The 23,777-nt window shown below is 45.0% G+C and overlaps 1 protein-coding gene across 2 annotated transcripts in view; it reads left to right on the top strand.

Moving 5' to 3' along the window:
- The window catches only part of GCNA (germ cell nuclear acidic peptidase), a 174,668-nt gene that overhangs the window by 134,729 nt on the left and 16,162 nt on the right, over positions 1-23,777 (top strand). For both annotated transcript variants that reach the window (XM_029607210.1, XM_029607211.1), the window contains exons 9-10: positions 8,959-9,103; positions 13,120-13,258. In XM_029607210.1, coding sequence (XP_029463070.1) covers positions 8,959-9,103; positions 13,120-13,258 — 284 coding nt within the window. The remainder of the gene's footprint in view (positions 1-8,958; positions 9,104-13,119; positions 13,259-23,777) is intronic.

Below are 23,777 nucleotides of genomic sequence, written 5' to 3'. Positions count from 1 at the left end.
AGCACTCTTATTTGTTCCATGTTCTTTGTTCCATGTAATGCTCTTAGGCAAGTTGAATTGTTTCACTGTAAACCGGTTTGATTTGCATCCAATGCAAGAAGATCGGTATATAAAAAACCAAAAATAAATAAATAAAATAATACCACCGGTATAAGAGTTTGTATCCATTTTCAGTTAACAAAGCTGATGTTAAATCTTTACCAGATGACCGATAGATTTCATCCCAGAAAGCTTCCCTTTGTTCTCCTCCCGTCTGCCTCCCAGGCCTGAACATATGCAGGCTTCCTTTTACTTTCCTGATTTAATATTTTTTATATTTTGGACATTGGTTTCTGTGTTTTATATGCCACTTTGCAAAAGTTTTCAAATAGGGAGACCTTTTTTTATAAATTCCTGTTTCACTCTAGTGGATTGCAAAAAATGACGTAATTGCATATTATGAAGGTATTCTGATGGTGGTAAATTGATTCTAGACTGAATACTGTTGAAGTTTAGCATTCCTTGTGATTCTCAAATCTTGTCACATTTGTAAATACCTTTCTTAATCCCGCTCGAGAATGTTTGATATGCCACTCCACCCAAAAAATCTTTATGATGAAAAAGACAAGTATTGATCGAAAGTGATTTAGGGCCAATGAGAATAGCTTTCCATATCTCCCACGTTTGTAGTGTGTGTTGTAAAGGTTGGTTGCGTGGCAGTGCCTTAATGGGCATATGGTCAATAATTGCTTGTTCCAATAAGGCCCATGGTTTACATGGATCCATTTTACGCTAATCGATGATTGCTTTTAATTGTGCTGCCGCATGGTACCACAAAAGTTTGGGCACTGCCAAGCCACCTTGAGATTTCGTTTGAAACAGTGTCTTCTGGGCTATTCTAGGTTTTTTCCCTTTCCAGATAAATTTCATTATTCTGCGTTGTTATTTTTTGAGTTTAGCTGATGGAATATCATAGGGTATAGTTTGAAAAAGGTAACTAAGCCTGGGGAGAATATTCATTTTTATTGTTGCTATACGCCCGAGCCATGATATGTGATAACTGTCCCATTCTTCGCATTCTCGATAGATATGTGCAAGTAAGGGCGGGTAATTAAGTTGAAATATCTTTTTTTTGGCCCCAATATAGATTCCCAGGTATTTGATTTTTTTTCCCTGGCCTACCGGAAGGGGAAGCTCTATTTAAGATTCTTTTCTTGATCAGCTGCAAGCGTAATACTCAATATCTCTGATTTATCCCAGTTTATAGAGAAGCCTGAAACAGAGCTAAATTGGGTGATAACCTTAACTAACTCTGGTAGTGAGGTTGTTGGGTCTGATACCGTAAGTAGGACATCATCTGCAAACATTGATAATTTTGAAGAGTAGTCCCCTACTTGGATTCCTGAGATTACCAAATTTTCGCATATCTTTTGAGCTAAGGGTTCTATAAATAAGGCAAAAAGTATCGGTGATAGTGGGCAGCCCTCACGAGTCCCACGACCCACTGGGAAGGATTCGGAGTATCCCCCATTCACCTTGATACAGGCCTTGGGAGAATCATAGAGCTTTAGGAGCCACTCAAGGAAGAGGGTGCCGAATCTCATTTTCCGGAGAACTTTAAATAGATAGGGCCAATGTACAAGATCAAATGCCTTTTTGGCATCCATAGTCACTAATAAGAATGGAATCTGTTTTTGTTTTGCCCACCATATGGAGTCCTATATTTTGCGGACATTGTCTGAGGCAATACGTCCTGGGATGAACCCAGCTTGATCCGGGTGTATAATGTTAGCCATGAAACTGTTAAGTCTATTAGCTAAAATTTTAGAAAGCAATTTTAAATCTATATTAAGAAGAGAGAGAGGGTGGTACGAGCCACAAATCGTAGGGTCTCTTCCAGGTTTAGCAATAACCAAAACTCCCGCCAGGTTTGAATTCTGCCCCAGGGAACCTTTGCATCATAGCATATTATACATTTTAGTCAGAGGGGCATTTAGTTCATGCTTAAAGCACTGATAAAAATGAGCCATGAAGCCATCCAAGCCTGGTGATTTGTTTGGCTTCAGTTGTTTAATTGCCATCTCTATTTCCTGGGGGGAGATGTCCTTTTCCAAGAATAGACATTGAGCCTCAGTCAAAACCAGGAGGTTAATGTCTTCTTAAAACTGATCTATAGCATCCAGTTTAATGTTCAGATTAGCTTTATATAATTCTGAGTAGAAACGAAAGAAGCATTGCCATATGTCGTTATTAACTTCCAGGGTTGCTCCTGTTTCATCTTTAATTTTAGTTATTGTATTTTGTGAGCGCTTCGCTTTTAATTTGTTGGCTAATATTCTGCCTGACTTGTTTCCTCCTTCAAAGTAAATCTGTTTGACCTATTCAATATTAAACGCTATTTTAGCAGACTCAAATTCTATTAATCGGGATCTACATGCTTCTACCCTACTTCGATTAGTTTGTGAAGGATCGTTCTTATGAAGCTGTTCATATTGAGCTAATTGTTTCAATAGAACCTTTCTATGTTGGTGTGACCGTTTTTTAACATAGGAAACCCTATTAGCTTGCCCTGCATTACTGCCGTCAGGAAGTCCCAGATTGCTATTGGGGATACATCTGTTGAGTTATTAAGTTCCAGATATTCCAATATATCAGCTCTGCATTTTTCTACATAGGATTCATCATCTAGAAGGCTGTCGTTCAGTTTCCGGAAGCAGTGGCCCATATATTTCGGAAAGGACAATTCTAACCACACCGGGGCATGGTCTGACCAGGTTATTGCCTCTATGGTTAACCGGCTTGCTAATTCTCTATCCACAAGTAAGAGGTCTATCCTAGAGTAGGTATTATGTGGTTTAGAATAGAAAGTGTAATTTTTTGATAGGGGATAAAAGAACCGCCAGGCATCTATCACATTACTTCGGGACAAAAATCTCTTAAATTGGGCCCATTCTTTCCTAGAACCGGAACCACAGCCTGTGGAATTGTCCATCGATGGGTTTAATGTTATATTAAAGTCCCTGCAATAATAATGTGGCCATCTGCATGGTGCGTGAGAAGATCCCCTAGGGTAGAAAAAATAGCCCTTTGTTGTACATTAGGCGCAAACAAATTAAGCAATTTATATTTTTCCCCCACAATGGTAATAACCACTAATAGGAACCTTCCTTCTGGGTCTTGGCAACAGGATACCAAATCGAATGTAAAATCTTTTTTAAAGAGGATCTCGACCCCTGCATATTTAGCTCCCTTTGAACTTGCAGACCAGATTTGTATAGGGGACTGGTCTGAGCACATTGTGTTCGTATCTTTTCAGGTGGGTCTCCTGTATCATCACTATTGCAGCATTTAATCTGTGGAGATCGGAAAATAGAAGCTTCCGTTTTCTGGGGGAGTTTAGCCCTTTTACGTTTCATGATAATATTTTAAAAGAAGCCATGATCAACAAAGAAAGAGTATACTAATTACATAGTAGTAACTTTTGCTTTTTGTATATAATGTTTCCATTATTAAACCTTCCCCTTGAGCAAACCCCCATGCATTTCAGTCTTCCCTCTCATCCTTGAGTGTCCTTTGGTTAATCCTTTCATACCACAGAATAATATATCCATGTCCCTTAGATATCCACCCCCCTTCCCCCCCTTGTGGAACCTTGAATAGAGTAAGGTCCCAATGTGGTCATCTGAGAGGAGATGATCATCGGATGATTTCCGGGTTGCCTTCCCACCGAGCTGTCCATCAGCTTATGCATGAGTCAACTAATTTGTTCAAGACATTTCCAACAATATCTCTTAATCTCCAAAGACAATATGGATGAAAGTATTGAGGTATTTCCAAGGCTCACATGATGTAATTCTGCGAGTGATTAAGCAGCAAGGATTTTGTCCTGATGGTTACGTTTTATCAGTGTCTGAAGCTTGATTGTCTGAATTTCTGCAAAGCCTTCTGCTCCTCATCCCCACCCTTTGCCATCGGGGTTCGTCTTCTTTCTGCAGGGATGAGGTAGGTGAGCCGCGTAAAATCTCTTGGACAGTAAAACTGTCCTCTTTTAGAATCTCTGAGGCCTCTCTCAGGGACCTTGCATGTTATAACACTCCTTTAATTGAAAACCACATCGCAAAGGGATATAGCCAGTGATAGCGAATGTTTTCAGCACGTAGAACTGTTATAGGCCTCATTTCCAATCGTTTCTTAAGGGTGATGGGTGATATGTCTGCAAAAATTTGTACATCATGATTCTCCAGTTGTAAATTAGAACATTTCCTCGCCATATTGAAGATGCGTTCTTTCACTGCAAACTCGTGAAAACATGCAATGATGTCACAGGGTCTGACTGGTTTAGACCCCAAAGCCCGATGAGCCCTTTCAATTTTAATGTGTTTCTCAGGGCTGGAAGCAGTCCGTTCATCTCTGTTTTCTCAGCTTATGATATCCCTGCAAATCCAGGTTACCACCATTGTACAGTCAGAGTACTCCGGGGTTTCCGGAATACCTCGGAAACGTAGATTGATGCTACAATTTCTATTTTCCATGTCCTCCATTTTCGTAGTAAGCTGGTTAATTTCTGATAACATGGTTTTATTCTCATTTTGTAGGATGTTCAGCTTTTCGATCTACACTTCTGTCATTGTTTCGTATTCAAAGAGGCGTCAGCCCATTTCACTCACCTCCTCCTTGATTTCTCTCACCAGGTCCATGATTTCATTCTTATATGTTTTTATATCTTGTCTCAAGTCTCTGAACCAGGTTCTAAATTCGCCCCGTGTCTGAACTTATGCATCGGAGACAAGCGATGCTTCATCCATGGTCTCATCGGTGTTGGTCCCAGGTTCCTCTGCCATCTTGTCCTGATTGGCTGTTGGGCCTCTATCCAATTTTTTATATGAAAACTTGCGAAAATCAACAGATTTTCGCCAAACTGGCATCTGTAAGGAGTCCGCTTTCAGATAGTTTGAGTTGGGTTGGAAAATGTCGATGGATGCTTAAGATACCTGCTCGTTTATTTCGGCAGTGCACAGAACCCAGGGATTAAGCTTCCTTGAGCTCCGATGATGTAATTTCCCCCACAGGTAAGCAACTGCTTTATTTTTGCATTTCTGAGATCCACTTCACCCGAAAGACATCCAAAAGGTATGAAAGAAGGGAAAAGTATTGCTTGTTGGCAATTTTAATCTGCTGGATGTGGATTGGAGTATCCCTGCTGCAGAATCTATAAGGAGTAAGGAGATTGTGGATGCCTTTGCCTAGACAAATGGTGATGTGTAACCCATGACAGGAGCAGCTATACTGAACTTAATGCTCACAAATAGAGATAGTATCTCCAATGTCTGGGTAGGTGCCCATCTGAGCGCCAGTGATCGTTCAACGATATGGTTTGATATAGAGACTAAAATGGAGAGAAGTCACACGATGATCAATGTCCTGGGTTTCAGAAATAGACTTTGTTAAAATGGGGGAAGTACCTTGAAGGAAGAGCTAGAAGGCTGAGAGGAGATGGGAGAAGTGAAATAGTACTGGGCTAAATTAAAAGGAGTGATAAAGGCAACAAATCTTTATGCAAGAAAAGTGAATGAAAGCAAGAGGAAAAGGAAACCAATGTGGTTCTCTAAAAAGGTGGCTGAAAAATAAAGGCAAAAAGTTCAGCATTCAAAAAGTCCTAAGGAACAAAATTCAAGGCTTACAGGGAAGATATATCTGAAGCTGAAAGAGACAAGAAAAGTAATAAGGATGGCAAAAGCTCAAATGGAAGAAAGAATTGCCAAAGAGGTAAAGTGAGGTGACAAAACATTTTTCAGATAGAGAAAAGAGGAAGACCAGAGGTGGTATAATAAGATTGAAAGGAGACAAGTTCATTGTACGGAGAAAGATGAGAAAAAAAAAAAAAAAAAGCAGAAACATTAAACAAACACCTCATCTCAGTGTTCACTAAAGAAGACCTTGAGGATGGACCATTGCTGATTGATAAGAGAACAGATGGGAGTGGGGTAGATGCCACTCCATTTACGGAAGAGAGTGGGTGGAACTAGCGAAACTGAAAGTGGACAAGACCGTGGGACCAGACAAGATGCATCCTAGGATAGTAAAGGTTCTCAGAGATGTGCTGGCAGGTCTGCTGAAAGACTTGGAAATGGAAGTGGTGCTGTAAGATTAGAGAAGGGCGGTTGTGGTCCTGCTTCACAAAAACTGGAGTCAGGAGGATCCTGGAAACTATAGGCCGGTTAGCCTTACTTCGATGGTGGGAAAACTAATGGAGATGCTTCTGAAGGAAAAGATAGTGAACTATCTGCAATGCAATGGGTTGCATGATCTGAGACATTACCAGAAGAAGATCCATGTCAGACACATTCTGATTAACGTTTTTGATTGTGTAACTAGAGAATTAGATCAAGGAAGAGCACCTGATGTGATTTATCTGGATTTTAGCAAAGCTTTTGATACTGTCTGCATAGGAGGCTCTCAAATAAAATGAAAAGCCTGGTTGTGGATCCCCAGGTGGTAGAATAGATCAGAAATCGGTTGACTGATAGATGACAGTGAGTAGTCATAAATGGAACCTACTCAAAAAAGATATAGTTGGAAAATGTACAGAGAAGGGCAACCAAAATGATAAAGGGAATGAGGAAAGAATAAAAAGGTTGGGTCTATTCAGCTTGGAGAAAAAACAGATTTGGGGAGATATGATAGAGGTCTATAAAATCATGGGAAAACTAGAATGGGTAAATGTGAATCTGTTTGTTTTTTCAGATAATACACGGACTACAAGTGACTCTTTGAAGTTAGCAAGTAGCACATTTAAAACAAATCACAGAAAATTATTTTTCACTCAACGTGCAATTAAGCTCTTGAATTAATTGCCAGAGGATGTGATTAAGGCAGTTAGTGTAGCTAGGTTTAAAAAAGGTTTGGACAAGTTCTGGAGGAGAAGTCCATAAACTCTTAATCAAGTTGACTTAAGAAATAGTCACCATTTATTACTGTTATTAGTAGCATGGGATTTATTTACTGTTTGGGTACTGGCAGGTACTTGTTAACTGGATTGGCCACTGTTGGAAACAGGATGCTGGACTTGATGGCCCCTCTGTTTGACCCAATATGGCACCACTTATGTTCTTATACTCTGGGGAACTAAGAGTGATAGTGGAGTGCCTCATGGATCGCTTCTGGGACCGGTTCTGTTCAATATCTTTCGGGCCAATACAGTAAAATTGCAGGAGAGGGGAGAGCGCCTGCTCTCCCGGCGCGTGCACAGGCCACTTTCCTGTGCGCGTGCCGGAATAAGGGGTAAAGCTAGCGTATCCAAAATGCGCATCCAAATGCTGGCTAACAGTGCGTTCCGTCGGAGTGCACTGTACTGTATCGGTCTGTTTGTGAGTGATATTGCAGAAGGATTAAAAGGAAAAGTTTGTATTTTTGCAGATGATAAAATTTTCAAAAGGGTGAAAGAATAGAGAGAATGAAAAGTGATCTAAGAAAGCTCAAGAAGTGGTCAAAGGTTTAGCAAGAGATTCAATGCCAAGCTTGATGTTACCCTGGTAGAGTGTCCATCAAGTTAGGTAGAGAGAACATAGTACAAATCTTATTGTTGTGTGAGTTTCCTCACTCCGAAGGACATCAAATCTTCATAAAAGTGTACTGTTCTGTTCATACGTCTCTCTCTGCATGTCAAAGTGGCCCCTAACCCCTACACTACTACCTAAACCTCACCTCGAGTTACTAGATGGCCTCCTATAGAGGTATAAATAGCTAACTACTACATGGGCCTTATAGATAGGCGCTCTCTCTCGCTATCTCTCACTCTCTCATTGATAGCAGTGCTGTGGCTAACTAATGGTCAATTTTGAGGTACACTAATTAAAATAGCATATTGAGAAGCTAATGTGGTCAGAGCTTAAGAGCTGCCAAGATTTGTTAAAACTCAAGTCATTGAGTGCTTCAGTGGAGATTTGTAAACCAGCCCCATGGTTTACAAACCTTTTAAAATATACTGTAGACTTGATATTGAGGCATCATCAAATGTATTAGTATTGATGGTAATTAGCGGTTAATTATGGCCTTTAAGGGCATTGGTGCTGTTTTGGCATAAACCATAAATGGAATGTCAAAGAAAGGAGACTTCCTATTGGATGATTCAGGTTCCTTGGAGTTCTATCATAACCCAGACAATGCCTCCCAGGTATTTATTTAAGATAATAGTATGAAAGTCTGTAGAATGCAAAAATTGTTCAAATCGTGATTCACTTAGAATAAAATGAATAAACTGAATTTGGTATATATGATGAGCCCAATATTGAAATGCTACTTAGCCAGATAAGTAGAATTTATCTGCCTAAGTAGCAGCTGCTGAATATCCGGCTATGTTCACATTTAGCCAGAGAAGTCAGTTATCCGGCTAAGTAGCTAACTGGATAGTCAATACAGGGAATGAGGGGCAGCTCTACTTATCCGGTTATCTTGAAAGGATAAGTGCCTAACAAATATCCAGATAACTTAGATATCCAGATATCTTTGAATATTGGGCCCAATGTGTATTCGTTTTGCTACCGATGCAAAGCAGAGTATACTTTGTTTCAACTTGAGAAGAATTGGAACAGAGTCAGAGTTGGTCTGTAGCTATCCATTAGAAAGGGCTCCTGTGCCTGTAATTTTGTACTTTCTCCACTTGCTAGAAGAGAAAAAAATAACAGGATCTGAGTTATCTATGGTGAGAAACCTGATTAACAGGTATAAAATCTCCTTTGGTGTTTAGACAATGCTTCTTGTGGCTGGATGCTTCTGGGTACTGCAAGCAGACTTGGAACGTGGATGTGACTTTATGGTGCTATGGGTAGTAAGGCTACTCAGCCATAAGGATGTTGTGTATATTTCTGTTCTACAGATTTTGCATTGCTCTTTGCTTCAGTTGCCACAGTTTCAAATCTTGCACTGCTCATAATCTTATGCTATGCTTTTTGTTAATTGTTCTATCTTTTATCTCTGTAGGAGTATCCGCTGTCAGGTACCTGGCTGTTTCTTGCAGGAACTCTCAAACCCAGTATCACCGTTTGTGAAGAATTTCAAACAAAAGAAAGAGGAGCTGACTCTCAGACTATACATGCTTTATAATAGCAGTGTCTTTAATCAGGAAGTGAGTTTTATGTTACTTAAGAGTTAAATGCCTAGATTTATACCTTTTTACTGCCTTGGTGTGGCACCCCTCTGGGTTAGCCACTAGATGTCCTTAGTATCTCACAAACCAGCTAGAAGGAATAGCACTGTCTGCTCCTCCTCCTCCAGAAGCTGCTTGAGTGGGTGGCCCTTTCTTTTATAAGAAGGGACTAGAGCAATAGGAGGTGTGGCATTTGAGTTCAGCTTTTGACCAGTGAAGAGCTCTAGTAGTTTGTTTCAGAGTGAGGCCTACCCCCTCACTGAGTACATATATTTGGAGGTTATTTCCTTACTGAGCCTTTCCTGCCAGTCTGGATCTGCCTCCAGCTAGAGTAAGAGACTTTCTTTACGATTTTTTTCTACTTTTCAAGATAAGATCACTGAAGTGGAATTTTGGGGATGGCATTTCCCCTGATCCAGATGCCAGGACACTGTGAAAACCTGACAGAACCCTATCTAGGAGAGAGACAGATCTGCAGGGCAATGATTCCCCTTCAGAGAAGATTTTTGGCTTTAAGAAATGTTATCATAGTTTGGTTTGGCAGGAGGTTTTATCTTGTCCAACCCCTCCTTGCCTGGAGCTGGGCTGGAAGGCACAGTTTTGAACATTACCATCTGACCCCCTTCTTCTGAGAGGTCCATTAACTATAAGGAAGAAGGTGAAGAAATCAGAAGGACCCTCAACAGGATCTTCATCCCCTGCGGGACAGGAGCAGGCTGGGTGAATGAAAGAATCATTTTGGACTAGGGTAGGATTATTTTGTATTAAGGGGACCCCTCACATAGTAGGTTCCCCCCCAGAGAATACAGTTTGCTCAGCTTGAACCAGATGCATCATATCCATACCTGATGCTGAGCCAACCTGTTCTTGTTCTGGTGCAGATTTTATTGAATCATAACATTGGTAGAACTCACTCAACTGTGTCCTCTGTGGAAAGCCGCAAACAACCAACAATTGCTGCAATTCCACTCTAATCTTTAATGATCATAAATGAATACAATGTTGCATGAACGCACGTATATTGAATGTATTTGGATTATTAGGACCTTTATATCCAGGGCTTAACTATCGCAACGCTTATACAGCAACCTGCTGGTTGCCTGGGCCCATACACGGTATTATATAATCATCTTTGTCTAAACCTTTTTTTTTTTTTTTTCATTTTTGTATGCATTTTAAAAATATCCTAACTCAACAACTTTGACGATTCACTTAAAAGTTTACTTATCTTGCAAATCCCAAACTGATAACTGCAGCCATATGAAAAAAAGCTGTGAAATGTCTTTACAATTGGTGCATCTTCACACACACTTCTTGTAACTTGTTTCTGCACGCTGACCATATACACACATCCTACTCGGACAGGGTTTCGAGAGTCACGCTTTCTTCCACTGAGCATTTCTTCATTTGGGATGACGTCAGACACCACTGAACCAAAGGATGATCCCTTGAGGAAGAAAGCGTGACTCTCAAAACCCAGACAGGGTAGGGTGTGTGTATATGGTGGGTTGTAAGGAAAACCTGGGAAGGAGCAGGAACGAGCAAGTTACAAGAAGAGTGTGTAAAGATGCACCAGTTGTAAAGAAGTATCACAGTTTTATTTTCACGTGGCTGCAGTTAGCTTGACCTGGAGAAGGACTGGGCAAACTGGAAGAGTAATCGTTAATTTCCATTACGTGTGCATGTTATAAAATATACTGACTTCCACACGTAAATCGGGTATTACGTAAGTCCTACTTAATTTTTATGTATCTCCCAGTTCGTGCGGAAGAGCTGGGTTTTGAAAAAGGGGTGGGTGCGAGGTGGGGGCCGGCTGGGACAGCACACACCGGCAGCCAGCCAGCGCGCAGAACTTACTGCTGCTCATAAGAGCAGGTAAGTTCTAAAATAAAAAATAGGGAGAATTTAGGGGTTGGGGTGGAGAGGGGAAAAGGGAGGAAGGTTAGCTAGGGGGTAAGGGACCTGGGGAAAGGCCTACTCACGTCAGCGCGCGTTTGTTAAAAAATGTCCTCCCTTGTGCGCGTGAGTCGCCACCTGCCTGCACGTGCATGCATTGATAAAAAATTGGCGCATCCATGTACGCGCGCCGGGAACCGCATACGGATGGCCGTGCACTCCTTTTAAAATTAACCCTTTGGTCAACTTGATTAATAGCAGTTAATGGACTTCTTGGACAAGCAGGATGGTAGTCCTCGCATGTGGGTGACATCATCTGATGGAGCCCGACACGGAAAACTTTTGTCAAAGTTTCTAGAAACATTGGCCAGTAGACTGAGCATACCCAGCCTGCTACTATGCGCACGTCCAAGCGAGGTCCCCTTCAGTCTCTGCTATATATTCTATCTCTCCCATCTTACTTCTTAGACTTCTGGCATTGGCATACAGACATTTCAAAGTTTGTTTTTTGTTTGTATTAACAACCTGCTTTTAAGTTGATAGGGATAATTTGGAAATCTTTAGCTCAGGTGATTTTTTTTATGTATAGGCATATGGATTACGTTTGCTTTTATTGGAATCTCTCTGTTGGGATGCCCTAACTCTCCTGTTTCATTAGTGTTCCTCAAAGATATATTCTTCCAAACCATGCACTGCTGAATGACTGTCAGCTTTCCCCCTTGTTCTAGTTTAAAAGCTGCTTTATCTCCTTTTTAAAAGGTAGCGCCAGCAGCCTGATTCCACTCTTAAGTTGGAGCCTGGCCACTCCTACAATCGCAATCTGGCTGGAATTCTTTGGTTACCTAAGAAACTGAACCACTGGTTAAGCCATTAGGTGGTGTTTTTCTACGATCCTGCTGCCCAACGACTCCTTGTGTGGTTCCACCCTCGGAGGCTCTCCAGGCATCTCTATTGCCTATACGGGACCCACTCTTTCTAGAGTGTCACAGCTACGAATTGAAATCCTCTTACCTCAGTTGGTGAGCTGGGTTTAACCACACATAATCCAGGTTATCCTGGTAGTTTAAAATCTCTATAGCTTTATTTTACCCCTTTCCTTCCAGGGTGTCACAGCTATCTGTTCAAATCCTCTCACCGCAGTTGGTGAGCTGGGCTTAAGCACATATAATCCCAGGTTATCCTGGTAGTTTAAAGTCTCTCTAACTTTACTTTATCAAACCACATCAGTCTCAAATTTATATGATAAGAAAGAAACTCTCACCTTAATCCTCCTGCACGCTGCTCACAGTTGCCTCTTGCACAGCCTAAGTTTCATTGCAGTCTATGGACCTGATTCTTAGGAAACCAGGGCCTACTGCCACTTCCCACCGTAGTCTGCTACTGGAAGCTTCCCCTTTCACTATGGCTGCAATTTCCACCCTATGGCAGTGTTTGCTTAAAGCTTCTGACCTGGAGGGGGACCCCACCACATCTCCCAAGTCCATCAGCTCCAGCTATTCCTCAGGGCTTCTCAACACCTTCACCTCCATCTCCTCTGTCTCTTCATCTGGTTGGAAAGGAGCTCCTTCCTGTTCCTGCCCCACCCCTCCTTCAGTCAAGCTCTCACCCTTCTCCCATCACGGCTGGGCTCTCTTTTCCTCTCAGTAGGGCAAATCCTGGGAAGTTCCTTCCCCTCCAGAACCCCTGTGCCTTCTGGGAGTTGGAGTCTACTTCCTATTCTGATTTCTTTTACTTACTGGATCTCTTTCCCAGGTTTTCCTTACAACCTACCACCTTTTATTCACAAGTGGTATATAATGCCCATCGCAATACATATGCACATATGTTGCGGGGCATATTTTATAATACATGCATGCATAGTTCACATGGGTTATAAAATACTATCATAGATCTGTATGCGGCCATATATGTATATATGTGCCACTGCGTGGCATTTGGTTGCCAATCCTTTGGGGACAGGAAAATATCTACTCTGCCTGATTGTAATCTGCTTTGAAATGGCTGACCAGTCATGAAAGTCAAAATCTAAATCAAACTTTAGAATGTGATTGGTTTAGAGAATATTGCTAGATTCATCTAGTCTCTGTTTTGCTTCTCAGCTCCCAGAGAAGATGGAAATAATCTGGAATAAAAACATGCGAAAAACTGCAGGGTATTGTGTAACAGGGCAACAACGAGAGCCAGGAATGCTACGCTATGCTAAGATTGAACTGTCAGAAAAAGTGTGCGATTCTGCAGGTAAGAGCAATAGTTCATATTTTTGTACAGTATAACAAGGAGTTGCTTGTGAGCATCAACAGAAAGAGTTTCTGAATTTGAAAAACGTTTTTTCCTGTTTCTTCCCTGTTCCCTATTGAAAGCTCAGAAAAATCACTCAATCCTTCAAACATGAGAGAAATGGGTGCATAAATTGTGCATGTGGCAATGGGACAAAAAGGGGATGAATTAGCTCAAATTTAAAATGTGAGCAGGCTCCATTCATGCATCTTTCATATACAAAGTTAGTCTAAAGTGGCGAGTATATCTCACATTTACTTGCCTTATGTTTGGCTCAGAAGTGGTTGAATAGCAAATGGGAGACAACCAAGGAGCTTTCTTGGGAAATGTAAATATCAAGAGGTGGGCAGATTGTTTATAGGTGGATGTGATTTGTCCAGGAATGGGAGAGGGGCAAGGATCGAACTACATTTTCTTTAAAAATAAATAAATAAAAAATGGAGACCGAAGCTAAAATCACAAAATATATCACAAGAATCATACATTTTCCAACATGAAACTACCTGCATTCTAGAAAGCACATTCAGGTTTTCTTTGTTTAATTGTGTGTGTAGTATACATTTGCCCTATAAATCCTTTGAGTGCATATTCATAACTTTTATCCCTTCTGCATCTGTTATACCAAACCTAAAACTTTTAAGTCTTATAGACTTAGAAACATGACAGCAGAAAAATACAATGGGGTTCATATTCAGCCGCTGTACAGCTCAGCAAGTTAGCCAAATACAATTATCCAGCTAACTTACAGGGTCATTCATCAAGCTGTGATAGGCCATTATCGGCCTAAGGCAAATTGCGTATGCAAATGGAAAAATTTGTATTCAAGTGGGAGGAGTTGGGGGCGGGATAAATGTAAAGTAGTGGTGGTAGCACGGCATTTGATAAGTATCGCATGTTATCGTGGGTCAGTAACATGGGTAATAGCTACACCTTTTTTCTTGGCGGTACAGTCCAAAAAGTGTTTATCGCAGGCAGTATCGCGGTCCACGGTATGATCGCGGCACATATCATGTGCAATAAACATTGCAAACAATCTCCACACACCTACCGAGCATTCCTGAACCAATAAAAGCAGCTGTTTTTACCAGGTCAACCTTCCTAAAACCATTTTGTCACTGTCAAGTGTATTTGTACAAGCATAATTTGTGCCTCGCCAAGCTCACCACAGACGACAACACAGGGAAGAAGAATAACCTGAGCCAACAGCCAAGGCCACTTCCAAGAAGTCCAAGGGAAGTACCAACAGTGCAGGCGCAGACTCCGCTGCCGCGGGCTCAGGCCCTAGCCCAGCAGCCAGCGCGCGTGCGGCCACAGCACAGGAGATGCTGGGAGCATATCTTTCCTCCCCGAACATCTTTGCTGGGTATGACTGAGGACTTTGTGGTTAGCAGGTATCGCCTTAGCTCTCAAACAATCCTAGAATTAGATGAAGACATCCAAGGGGATCCGGATCGGGTCACTGCAAGGTCCCGTGCTATCCCCGGCCTCACCAAACTCTTCCAGTGGTGAAGTTCCTTCGGTCTCCTGCTCCGTGCCGCCTACCGGCTTCGACCTCCACTGCGGGCACCCCGCAGTGCATCATAACCAGTCCTAGCCGGCTCAAGGGTTCACGAAATTCAACATTTACAACAGTTTGCAAGGCCATGGACCCGGCGGACGTGGCTGGCCTAAAAGCCATTCCCGGAATTGCCCAGTGTCTACAGCAACAGCAGCTCTGCCTTGATGTCCTAACGACAGTAAAGAGGCTGGCCAACTGTCTGGACGCCGCACCTGCGGCCGTATCTCCTGCACTAGTTTCTTTGCCCGATTCCGGACCGGCAACGTCCACACAACTGCCGGTGCCACCTAGGTACTCAGGGGAAGCGAAGCAGTGTCGTGGATTCCTCAACCAGTGCTACATATGTTTCACCCTGCTGCCTTCTCAGTTTCCGACTGACCTGGTAAAAACCAGTTATATCGTGTCCTTGCTAGACAGGAAGCCCCTGGCCTGGGCCTCCCCGTTATGGGAATGTAAAGATCCCATTCTTGGAAACCTGGAACAGTTTGTTTCTGCCTTCCCGACATATTTTTGACAAGCCTGCCCGCAGACCCACAGCGGTGGCTGAGTTACTCCAGTTACGCCAAGGCACCCATTCCCTTGCCGAGTACGCGGTTGAATTCCATACATTGGCCGCCGAACTAGACTGGAGGAACGACAGTCTTCACGGTATATTCCTGGAGGGAATGTCTTCACGTCTCAAGGACGAGTTAGCAGCAAGGGACCTTCCAGATGACCTGGATAGCTTGATCGATCTGGCAGGGAGGGTCGACCTCAGAATCCAACATTGGTTACGTGAAGGGAAGTCCGGCCGTAGACCCAGTAACTCGGGGTCCACATTTCCTCGACCGGTTCCCTCCGTCTCTGCTTCTGCCAACGCCAGGGGGTGGAACCCATGCAATTGGAACGAGGCCCGATCTCGCAAGAAGAAAGAAGACGTCGCACCCAGAACCTATGTCTATACTGCGGCAACAAGGGGCACTTCCTAGCCCAGTGTCAGGAGCAGCCGGGAAACGCCAGAACCTAGGTCTCATTGGGGAGCTGACCCTAGGTAATACCACTTCCGCCTCCCCATGTACCGTACCGGTTACCCTCACTTACCCCAGAGGTACCTTCGATACGCTGGCCTTGGTAGACTCCGGAGCAGGAGGGAATTTCATTCTCTCTGACCTTGTTCGGCAGTTACAGCTTACGGTCCAACCCCGATTTCCTCCACTCCAAGTTTCTTCGATCCATGGCACTCCTCTCCCAGGGAGTATCTCCATCTGCACTAAACCCTTGATTCTACGTACCGGTCTCCTACATTCGGAGGAGATCTCATTTCTCGTACTGGAGAAATCCATTCATTCCATTATCTTGGGCTTACCCTGGCTTCAGAAGCACTCCCCAATCATCCACTGGGATACTCTCCAGATCGCATCTTGGGGTCTATCTTGTTTTTACCTCCTGCCTGGTGACGATTCCTCGACCCACTGTGCCACTTCTGACCATGCCCATGGCGTTTCCATCACAATATCAGGATTACTTGGATGTCTTCTCGAAGGAGAAGGCCGAACTGTTCCCCGAACATCGGCCTTTTGATTGTGCCATAAACCTGGTTCCTGGCACTACACCTCCCAAGGGGCGGGTTTACCCCTTGTCGCTCCCGGAAACCCGAGCCATGTCTTCTTACATCCAGGAGAATTTAGAGAGGGGCTTCATTTGGCCCTCTAATTCCCCTGATGGAGCCGGGTTCTTCTTTGTTGCCAAGAAGGACGGGTCACTCCGACCCTATATCGACTACCGAGGCCTTAACGCCATCACACGATGGGACAAATATCCTTTGCCTCTGATTCCTGAATTGCTAGACCAACTGCAAGGGGCTAAGGTATTTACCAAGCTGGACCTCCGGGGCGCGCAACCTGGTAAGGATATGACCCAGCAACAAATGGAAGACCGCGTTCAATACAAGAGACGAGTAGTACGAGTATTTGGTCATGCCCTTCGGCTTATGCAAAGCCCCTGCGGTTTTCCAAAACCTTATGAACGAGGTGTTAAGGGATATGTTGCATACTTCCGTCATAGTATACCTCGACGATGTACTGACTTATTCAGCTACAAAAGTAAAAAATGTCCAAGAGGCGTGGTCATTGTTAAAAAAATACCATTCTAGAAGCACAGTCCAGATGTATTCCACACATTAAGAAAGGTGGAAAGAAGGCAAAACGATTACCAGCATGGTTAAAAGGGGAGGTGAAAGAAGCTATTTTAGCCAAAAGATCTTCATTCAAAAATTGGAAGAAGGATCCAACAGAAGAAAATAGGATAAAGCATAAACATTGACAAGTTAAATGTAAGACATTGATAAGACAGGCTAAGAGAGAATTTGAAAAGAAGTTGGCTGTAGAGGCAAAAACTCACAGTAAAAACTTTTTTAAATATATCCGAAGCAGAAAGCCTGTGAGGGAGTCAGTTGGACCGTTAGATGATCGAGGGGTTAAAGGGGCACTTAGAGAAGATAAGGCCATCGCGGAAAGATTAAATGATTTCTTTGCTTCGGTGTTTACTGAAGAGGATGTTGGGGAGGTACCCGTAATGGAGAAGGTTTTCATGGGTAATGATTCAGATGGACTGAATCAAATCACGGTGAACCTAGAAGATGTGGTAGGCCTGATTGACAAACTGAAGAGTAGTAAATCACCTGGACCGGATGGTATACACCCCAGAGTTCTGAAGGAACTAAAAAATGAAATTTCAGACCTATTAGTAAAAATTTGTAACTTATCATTAAAATCATCCATTGTACCTGAAGACTGGAGGATAGCAAATGTAACCCCAATATTTAAAAAGGGCTCCAGGGGCGATCCGGGAAACTACAGACCGGTTAGCCTGACTTCAGTGCCAGGAAAAATAGTGGAAAGTGTTCTAAACATGGTTTAATGGAACAAAGTCAGCATGGCTTTACGCAGGGCAAGTCTTGCCTCACAAATCTGCTTCACTTTTTTGAAGGAGTTAATAAACATGTGGATAAAGGTGAACCGGTAGATATAGTATACTTGGATTTTCAGAAGGCGTTTGACAAAGTTCCTCATGAGAGGCTTCTAGGAAAAGTAAAAAGTCATGGGATAGGTGGCGATGTCCTTTCGTGGATTGCAAACTGGCTAAAAGACAGGAAACAGAGAGTACGATTAAATGGGCAATTTTCTCAGTGGAAGGGAGTGGACAGTGGAGTGCCTCAGGGATCTGTATTGGGACCCTTACTTTTCAATATATTTATAAATGATCTGGAAAGAAATACGACGAGTGAGATAATCAAATTTGCAGATGACACAAAATTGTTCAGAGTAGTTAAATCACAAGCAGATTGTGATAAATTGCAGGAAGACCTTGTGAGACTGGAAAATTGGGCATCCAAATGGCAGATGAAATTTAATGTGGATAAGTGCAAGGTGATGCATATAGGGAAAAATAACCCATGCTATAATTACACGATGTTGGGTTCCATATTAGGTGCTACAACCCAAGAAAGAGATCTAGGTGTCATAGTGGATAACACATTGAAATCGTCGGTTCAGTGTGCTGCGGCAGTCAAAAAAGCAAACAGAATGTTGGGAATTATTAGAAAAGAAATGATGAATAAAACGGAAAATGTCATAATGCCTCTGTATCGCTCCATGGTGAGACCGCACCTTGAATACTGTGTACAATTCTGGTCGCCGCATCTCAAAAAAGATATAATTGCGATGGAGAAGGTACAGAGAAGGGTGACCAAAATGATAAGGGGAATGGAACAGCTCCCCTATGAGGAAAGACTAAAGAGGTTAGGACTTTTCAGCTTGGAGAAGAGACGACTGAGGGGGGATATGATAGAGGTGTTTAAAATCATGAGAGGTCTAGAACGGGTAGATGTGAATCGGTTATTTACTCTTTCGGATAGTAGAAAGACTAGGGGACACTCCATGAAGTTAGCATGGGGCACATTTAAAACTAATCGGAGAAAGTTCTTTTTTACTCAACGCACAATTAAACTCTGGAATTTGTTGCCAGAGAATGTGGTTCGTGCAGTTAGTATAGCTGTGTTTAAAAAAGGATTGGATAAGTTCTTGGAGGAGAAGTCCATTACCTGCTATTAAGTTCACTTAGAGAATAGCCACTGCCATTAGCAATGGTTACACGGAATAGACTTAGTTTTTGGGTACTTGCCAGGTTCTTATGGCCTGGATTGGCCACTGTTGGAAACAGGATGCTGGGCTTGATGGACCCTTGGTCTGACCCAGTATGGCATTTTCTTATGTTCTTATGTTCTTAAGGACCTGTCCATGCACCACATACATGTGCGACAATTGCTACAGAAGCTTCGGGACAATCGTCTCTTCACCAAGATAGAGAAGTGTGAATTCGAACAAGAATCATTGCCCTTCCTCGGATATATTGTCTCTTCCACGGGCTTCCACATGGACCCAGATAAGGTAGCGGCCATCAAGGATTGGCCACAACCAGTTGGGGTCAAGGTGCTACAACGCTTCCTTGGCTTTGCCAATTTCTACCTCCAGTTCATACCCCATTACTCCCAAATGGTGGCTTCACTCACTGCCCTTACCAGGAAGGGTGCCGATGCCAAGAACTGGTCCCCGGCGGCATTAAGTGCCTTCCAGGAGCTGAAGGAAGCCTTTCTTCTAGATGTCTGTCTTCATCACCCAGTCCCTCAGCGATAATTTATTGTAGAGGTAGATGCTTCCGACCTCGCGGTAGGGGCTGTCTTAAGCCAGATGTCCACAAAGGGCAAATCCCTACCATGTTCCTATTTCTCTCCGAAGTTCTCACCTGCTGAGAAGAATTACAGTATAGGGGACAAGGAGCCTACTGGCCATTAAGCTCGCACTAGAGGAGTGGCGCCAGTGGCTGGAGAGGGCTCAGCACCCCGTGATTGTTTATACAGACCACAAGAACCTGGAATTCCTGTGCCGAGCCCAGCATCTCAACCCTTGACAAGCTCGATGGTCACTCTTCTTTAGCCGGTTCAACTTCCGCCTCCGATACAGACCAGCTTCCAAGACCATCCAGGCAGACGCCCTCTCTCACACTGCAGAGACAGAGGATAACCCCAATCTGCCTCGATATATCCTCGATCCAGCCAAGGTCCTTCTCGCAGCGTCTGAAGTGGTCCCTGTGCAAGAAAGTCCTGTCCTGGGCTCACGATTCTTTGACCGCAGATCTTTCGGGGGTCGCTCGGACCTTGGACCTGTTGACCGAATACTACTGGTGGCCTTAGGTCAAGAAAGATGTCTGTCTTTATGTTGGTTCCTGTCCTACCTGTGCCTGACAGAAGCCTCTGACTGGCCGTCTCTGGGGGCTCCTCCAACCATTACCTATTCCCACCGAGCCATGGACCCATTTGTCTACTGACTTCATAGTGGATTTACCACCCTCTGAAGAAAAGACTGTGATATGGGTCACGGTCGATAGATTTTCGAAGATAGCCCATTTTGTGCCCCCTACTAAGTTACCAACAGCGCCCGAACTCGCAAGCCTCTTTACTCAGCACATCTTTCCTGCACGGACTTCCTCTCCATATTGCCTCTGACTGGGGCTCACAGTTCACGGCTAAATCCTGGAGAGCACTCTGCAAGAAATTTGGGGTCCAATTGGACTTTACGACAGCTTTTCACCCTCAAGGCAATGGCCAAGTGGAGCGCACAAACCGGACGTTGAAAGCCTTCCTCCAAGCCTTTGTGGGAGACCTACAAAATGACTGGGTGGCTTTATTGCCATGGGCAGAATTCTCCTACAACCACCATAGCCATTCTGCCACCAACAGGTCCCCCTTCCAGGTAGTCTATGGGAGACGACTCTGACCTCCTTTGCCCCTGCCTTTGGTGGTGCCATCGCCAGCCGTGCAACTCACAGCTCAACAGTTACGGAATCTTTGGGGCTCCACGCGAGAGAAATTGCAACATACGACAGCCACTGCAAAGAAGTACGCTGACCGTCTACGACGTCCATAAGAACATAAGAACATAAGAAAATGCCATACTGGGTCAGACCAAGGGTCCATCAAGCCCAGCATCCTGTTTCCAACAGTGGCCAATCCAGGCCATAAGAACCTGGCAAGTACCCAAAAACTAAGTCTATTCCAGCTCCTGCATTTCTCCCAGGGGACAAGGTATGGCTACGTACCACACACCTTCGCCTGTGGGTTCCTTCGATGCGCCTGGCTCCGAGGTACATTGGTCCGTTTGCAGTGTCGGAACGGGTGAGTGCTGTCTCCTACCATCTCTGTCTTCCATCCATGTTAAGAATTCATAATGTCTTCCACGTATCCCTGCTCAAGCCTTTGGTCTTGTCAGTTTTCCACAAGTCCCCTGAACCCGCCAGCCCCGTGGCTCAGGAAGACACCATCTATCAAGTGAAAGAGGTGTTAGATGTGCGATTTCATCATAGACGATGGGAATACCTTCTCTCCTGGGAAGGCTATGGCTCTGAGGAGAATACTTGGGAGCCTACCTCCAATATTTTGGATAAGTCTCTTCTCCACCAGTTTCATCTACACCACCCTGCTAAGCCAAGAACCCCAGGAAGGGGGCGTAGAAGGGGGCGGTACTGTTATGCCTCTGACCCGCAGACCCCTGTGGGCTGTCCCTTCGCTTACCGCAGGGTTGCCTCGCGGTAGCAGCGACATCGGTAAGGCCTGCTCGGGCCTGGCTGGCTCCCCCGCGCGGCGCTTCCTTCCTGGAGGGAGACGCTAACGTCCTCTGCTGGCTCTGCCCCTCTAGGCGCGCGCGCAGGAGCACAGGATTTAAAGGGACTAGCGCGGGAACCTGCAGCTGCACCCCCGAAGGACGTTAGACGCCGGCAGGGATTTAAACCCTGCAGCCTGCCCTACTCCTTGCCTTGCAACGAGGTTCTCTCTGCTTTCAGTTTGCTAGTTGCTGTTCATCATCCCTGGCTTCAGACTTCGGCATCGTCCCTGGCTTCAGACTTCGGCTGGCCCTTGGTATCCTGTTCTGCTCCGTCCAGGAGACCCCGCCTAAGTCCAAGCAGCTCGGGTCCTCACGGGCCCCTCCTGGGGGGACCTTGGGCTTCCAGTGGTGAAGTTCCAGTTGGTCTCCTGGCTCCCGGCCTCCTCAGGATTCTGGGATTCCTCCTCAAGTTTCATCCATCAGGAGACCGCACGTAAGTCCAAGCGGCTCGGGTCCTCACAGGCTCCTCCCGGGGGACCTCAGGCTTCCAGTGGTGAAGTTCCTTCGGTCTCCTGCTCCTTGCCACCTACCAGCTTCGACCTCCACTGCGGGCACCCCTCGGTGCGTCATCACCAGTCCTAGCCAGCTCAAGGGTTCACGAAATTCAACATTTCCAACACAGCAGGAGGTACGACATTTGCTGGTAGCACAGGTGTGCCACCTCTTACGAATATATTCAAGGTTGGCATGCAGCTACACACCAGTACCCTTTGCTGGGTTGTGAGGGCCTGTCATGCAATCCTTCCATTCTCCTAGGACAAGCAGATTGGTAGTCCTCCAGATGGGTGACATCATCAGATGGAGCCCAGCACAGAAAACGTTTGGCAAAGTTTCTAGAAACTTTGCATGCCACTATCCGTGCAGCTACACAGGGTCCCGCTTCAATCTCGTTTTTTCCGCAAAGCAGTTGCCTCACGGTTCTCTGAGCTCTCTCCAAAATTGTCAAAAAATATCTTTTTATCTAGGATTTCTCCTTCATTTTTCTTCTGCGAGGGGCCCTCTTCACTGTCTGTTCTCCCAGCGTCTAGATAGGTGTTTCTTTCATTCTTTGCAGTTGATTCCCGAGCATGTCGCCTTCTCCGGTGGCCGCCGGCCATCAACTGCTTGCCAGTTTATTTTCATGGCATTCTGGTTTTCGCAAGTGCCCCTAGTGTTCGCTGACCATGTCTCTCATGGATCCACACAAGGTCCGTAACCTCTGCCTGGGGGCTTCCCACGACGTCCGCGAGTGTCCTGTCTGTGCTCAGATGACCCCCAAGGGCTATTGTTCCCGGTTGGACAAGATGGAGTAGCTTTCTGGCACCAAAAAGTCGGCTCCATAAAACTCCAACATTGGGGACTTAGACACTGAGGGGTTGCGAAGACCCCTCCAACTTGGCGTTGCCTTCTACGTCCCGTCAGATCCCTCCTCGTGAAGAGAAGGGCTCGGGGGACCAGCCCTCTCTGTCGTCTGACTGTTCCAAGGCATCTGGATCGTCTGCTTCCTTGGTGCTGGAGAAGGACCGGGCCGAGCACTGAGGGAAACACAGTGGCACCGGCAGTTATTGTGCCACAGTGCCGTTACCAATTCCGGAGGGGCACCGGCGCATGTTGAGCCTTCTCCGAAACAACCCGGTGATGGCTCCATCCTCTTCCAAACCCGGGAGACCCAGGTGTTCCCCACCAAGTGTGGTGCCAGGCACAGAGTTCTTGGCCCTCCCGTGGAGGCTCCAGTGACGCCTCGTCGTCCTCTGTCATCCGCGTTCTCATCACTGGACTTTCAGGAGTTGGACCATAGGGTCATTGAACCGGCACCAGCCCCCATACTGGCGCCAGAGTCAATGCCTGCACTCCTAGCGCCACTGCTGGAGCGTCTCGACATCCTGTTGGACATTCTACCAACGCAACAGGTGCTCAGGGCTCTTTCAGGTCCCCATCAGCCACCAAGATCCCCCTCCAGAGTGATACCGATTATTGGATCCTCCAAGGAGGAAGGTACGCAACCGCGCCCAAGGCCCTCGAATGTTCCTGCACTCCCCAAGCCTGTTTCCAGGCCATTGGGAGTCCCAGGGCAGTCAGGGGCCCTTGATGCCTTTGGCACCATCAAATGCCCCCAGCACCATCGATGCCCTTGAGGCCCCCGGCACCAAGGCTGTCGAGACAACCCTTGATGCCGCTACCTCTGGACATGGGTGCTGGTCTCCCTCACCGTCGTCCTGTGGACGGTAGTGAGGAGGATGTGCCA

Source organism: Rhinatrema bivittatum, chromosome 6 (genome assembly GCF_901001135.1).
Source record: "Rhinatrema bivittatum chromosome 6, aRhiBiv1.1, whole genome shotgun sequence".
NCBI lineage: Eukaryota > Metazoa > Chordata > Amphibia > Gymnophiona > Rhinatrematidae > Rhinatrema > Rhinatrema bivittatum.
This window is presented reverse-complemented; position numbering and strand designations above follow the sequence as displayed.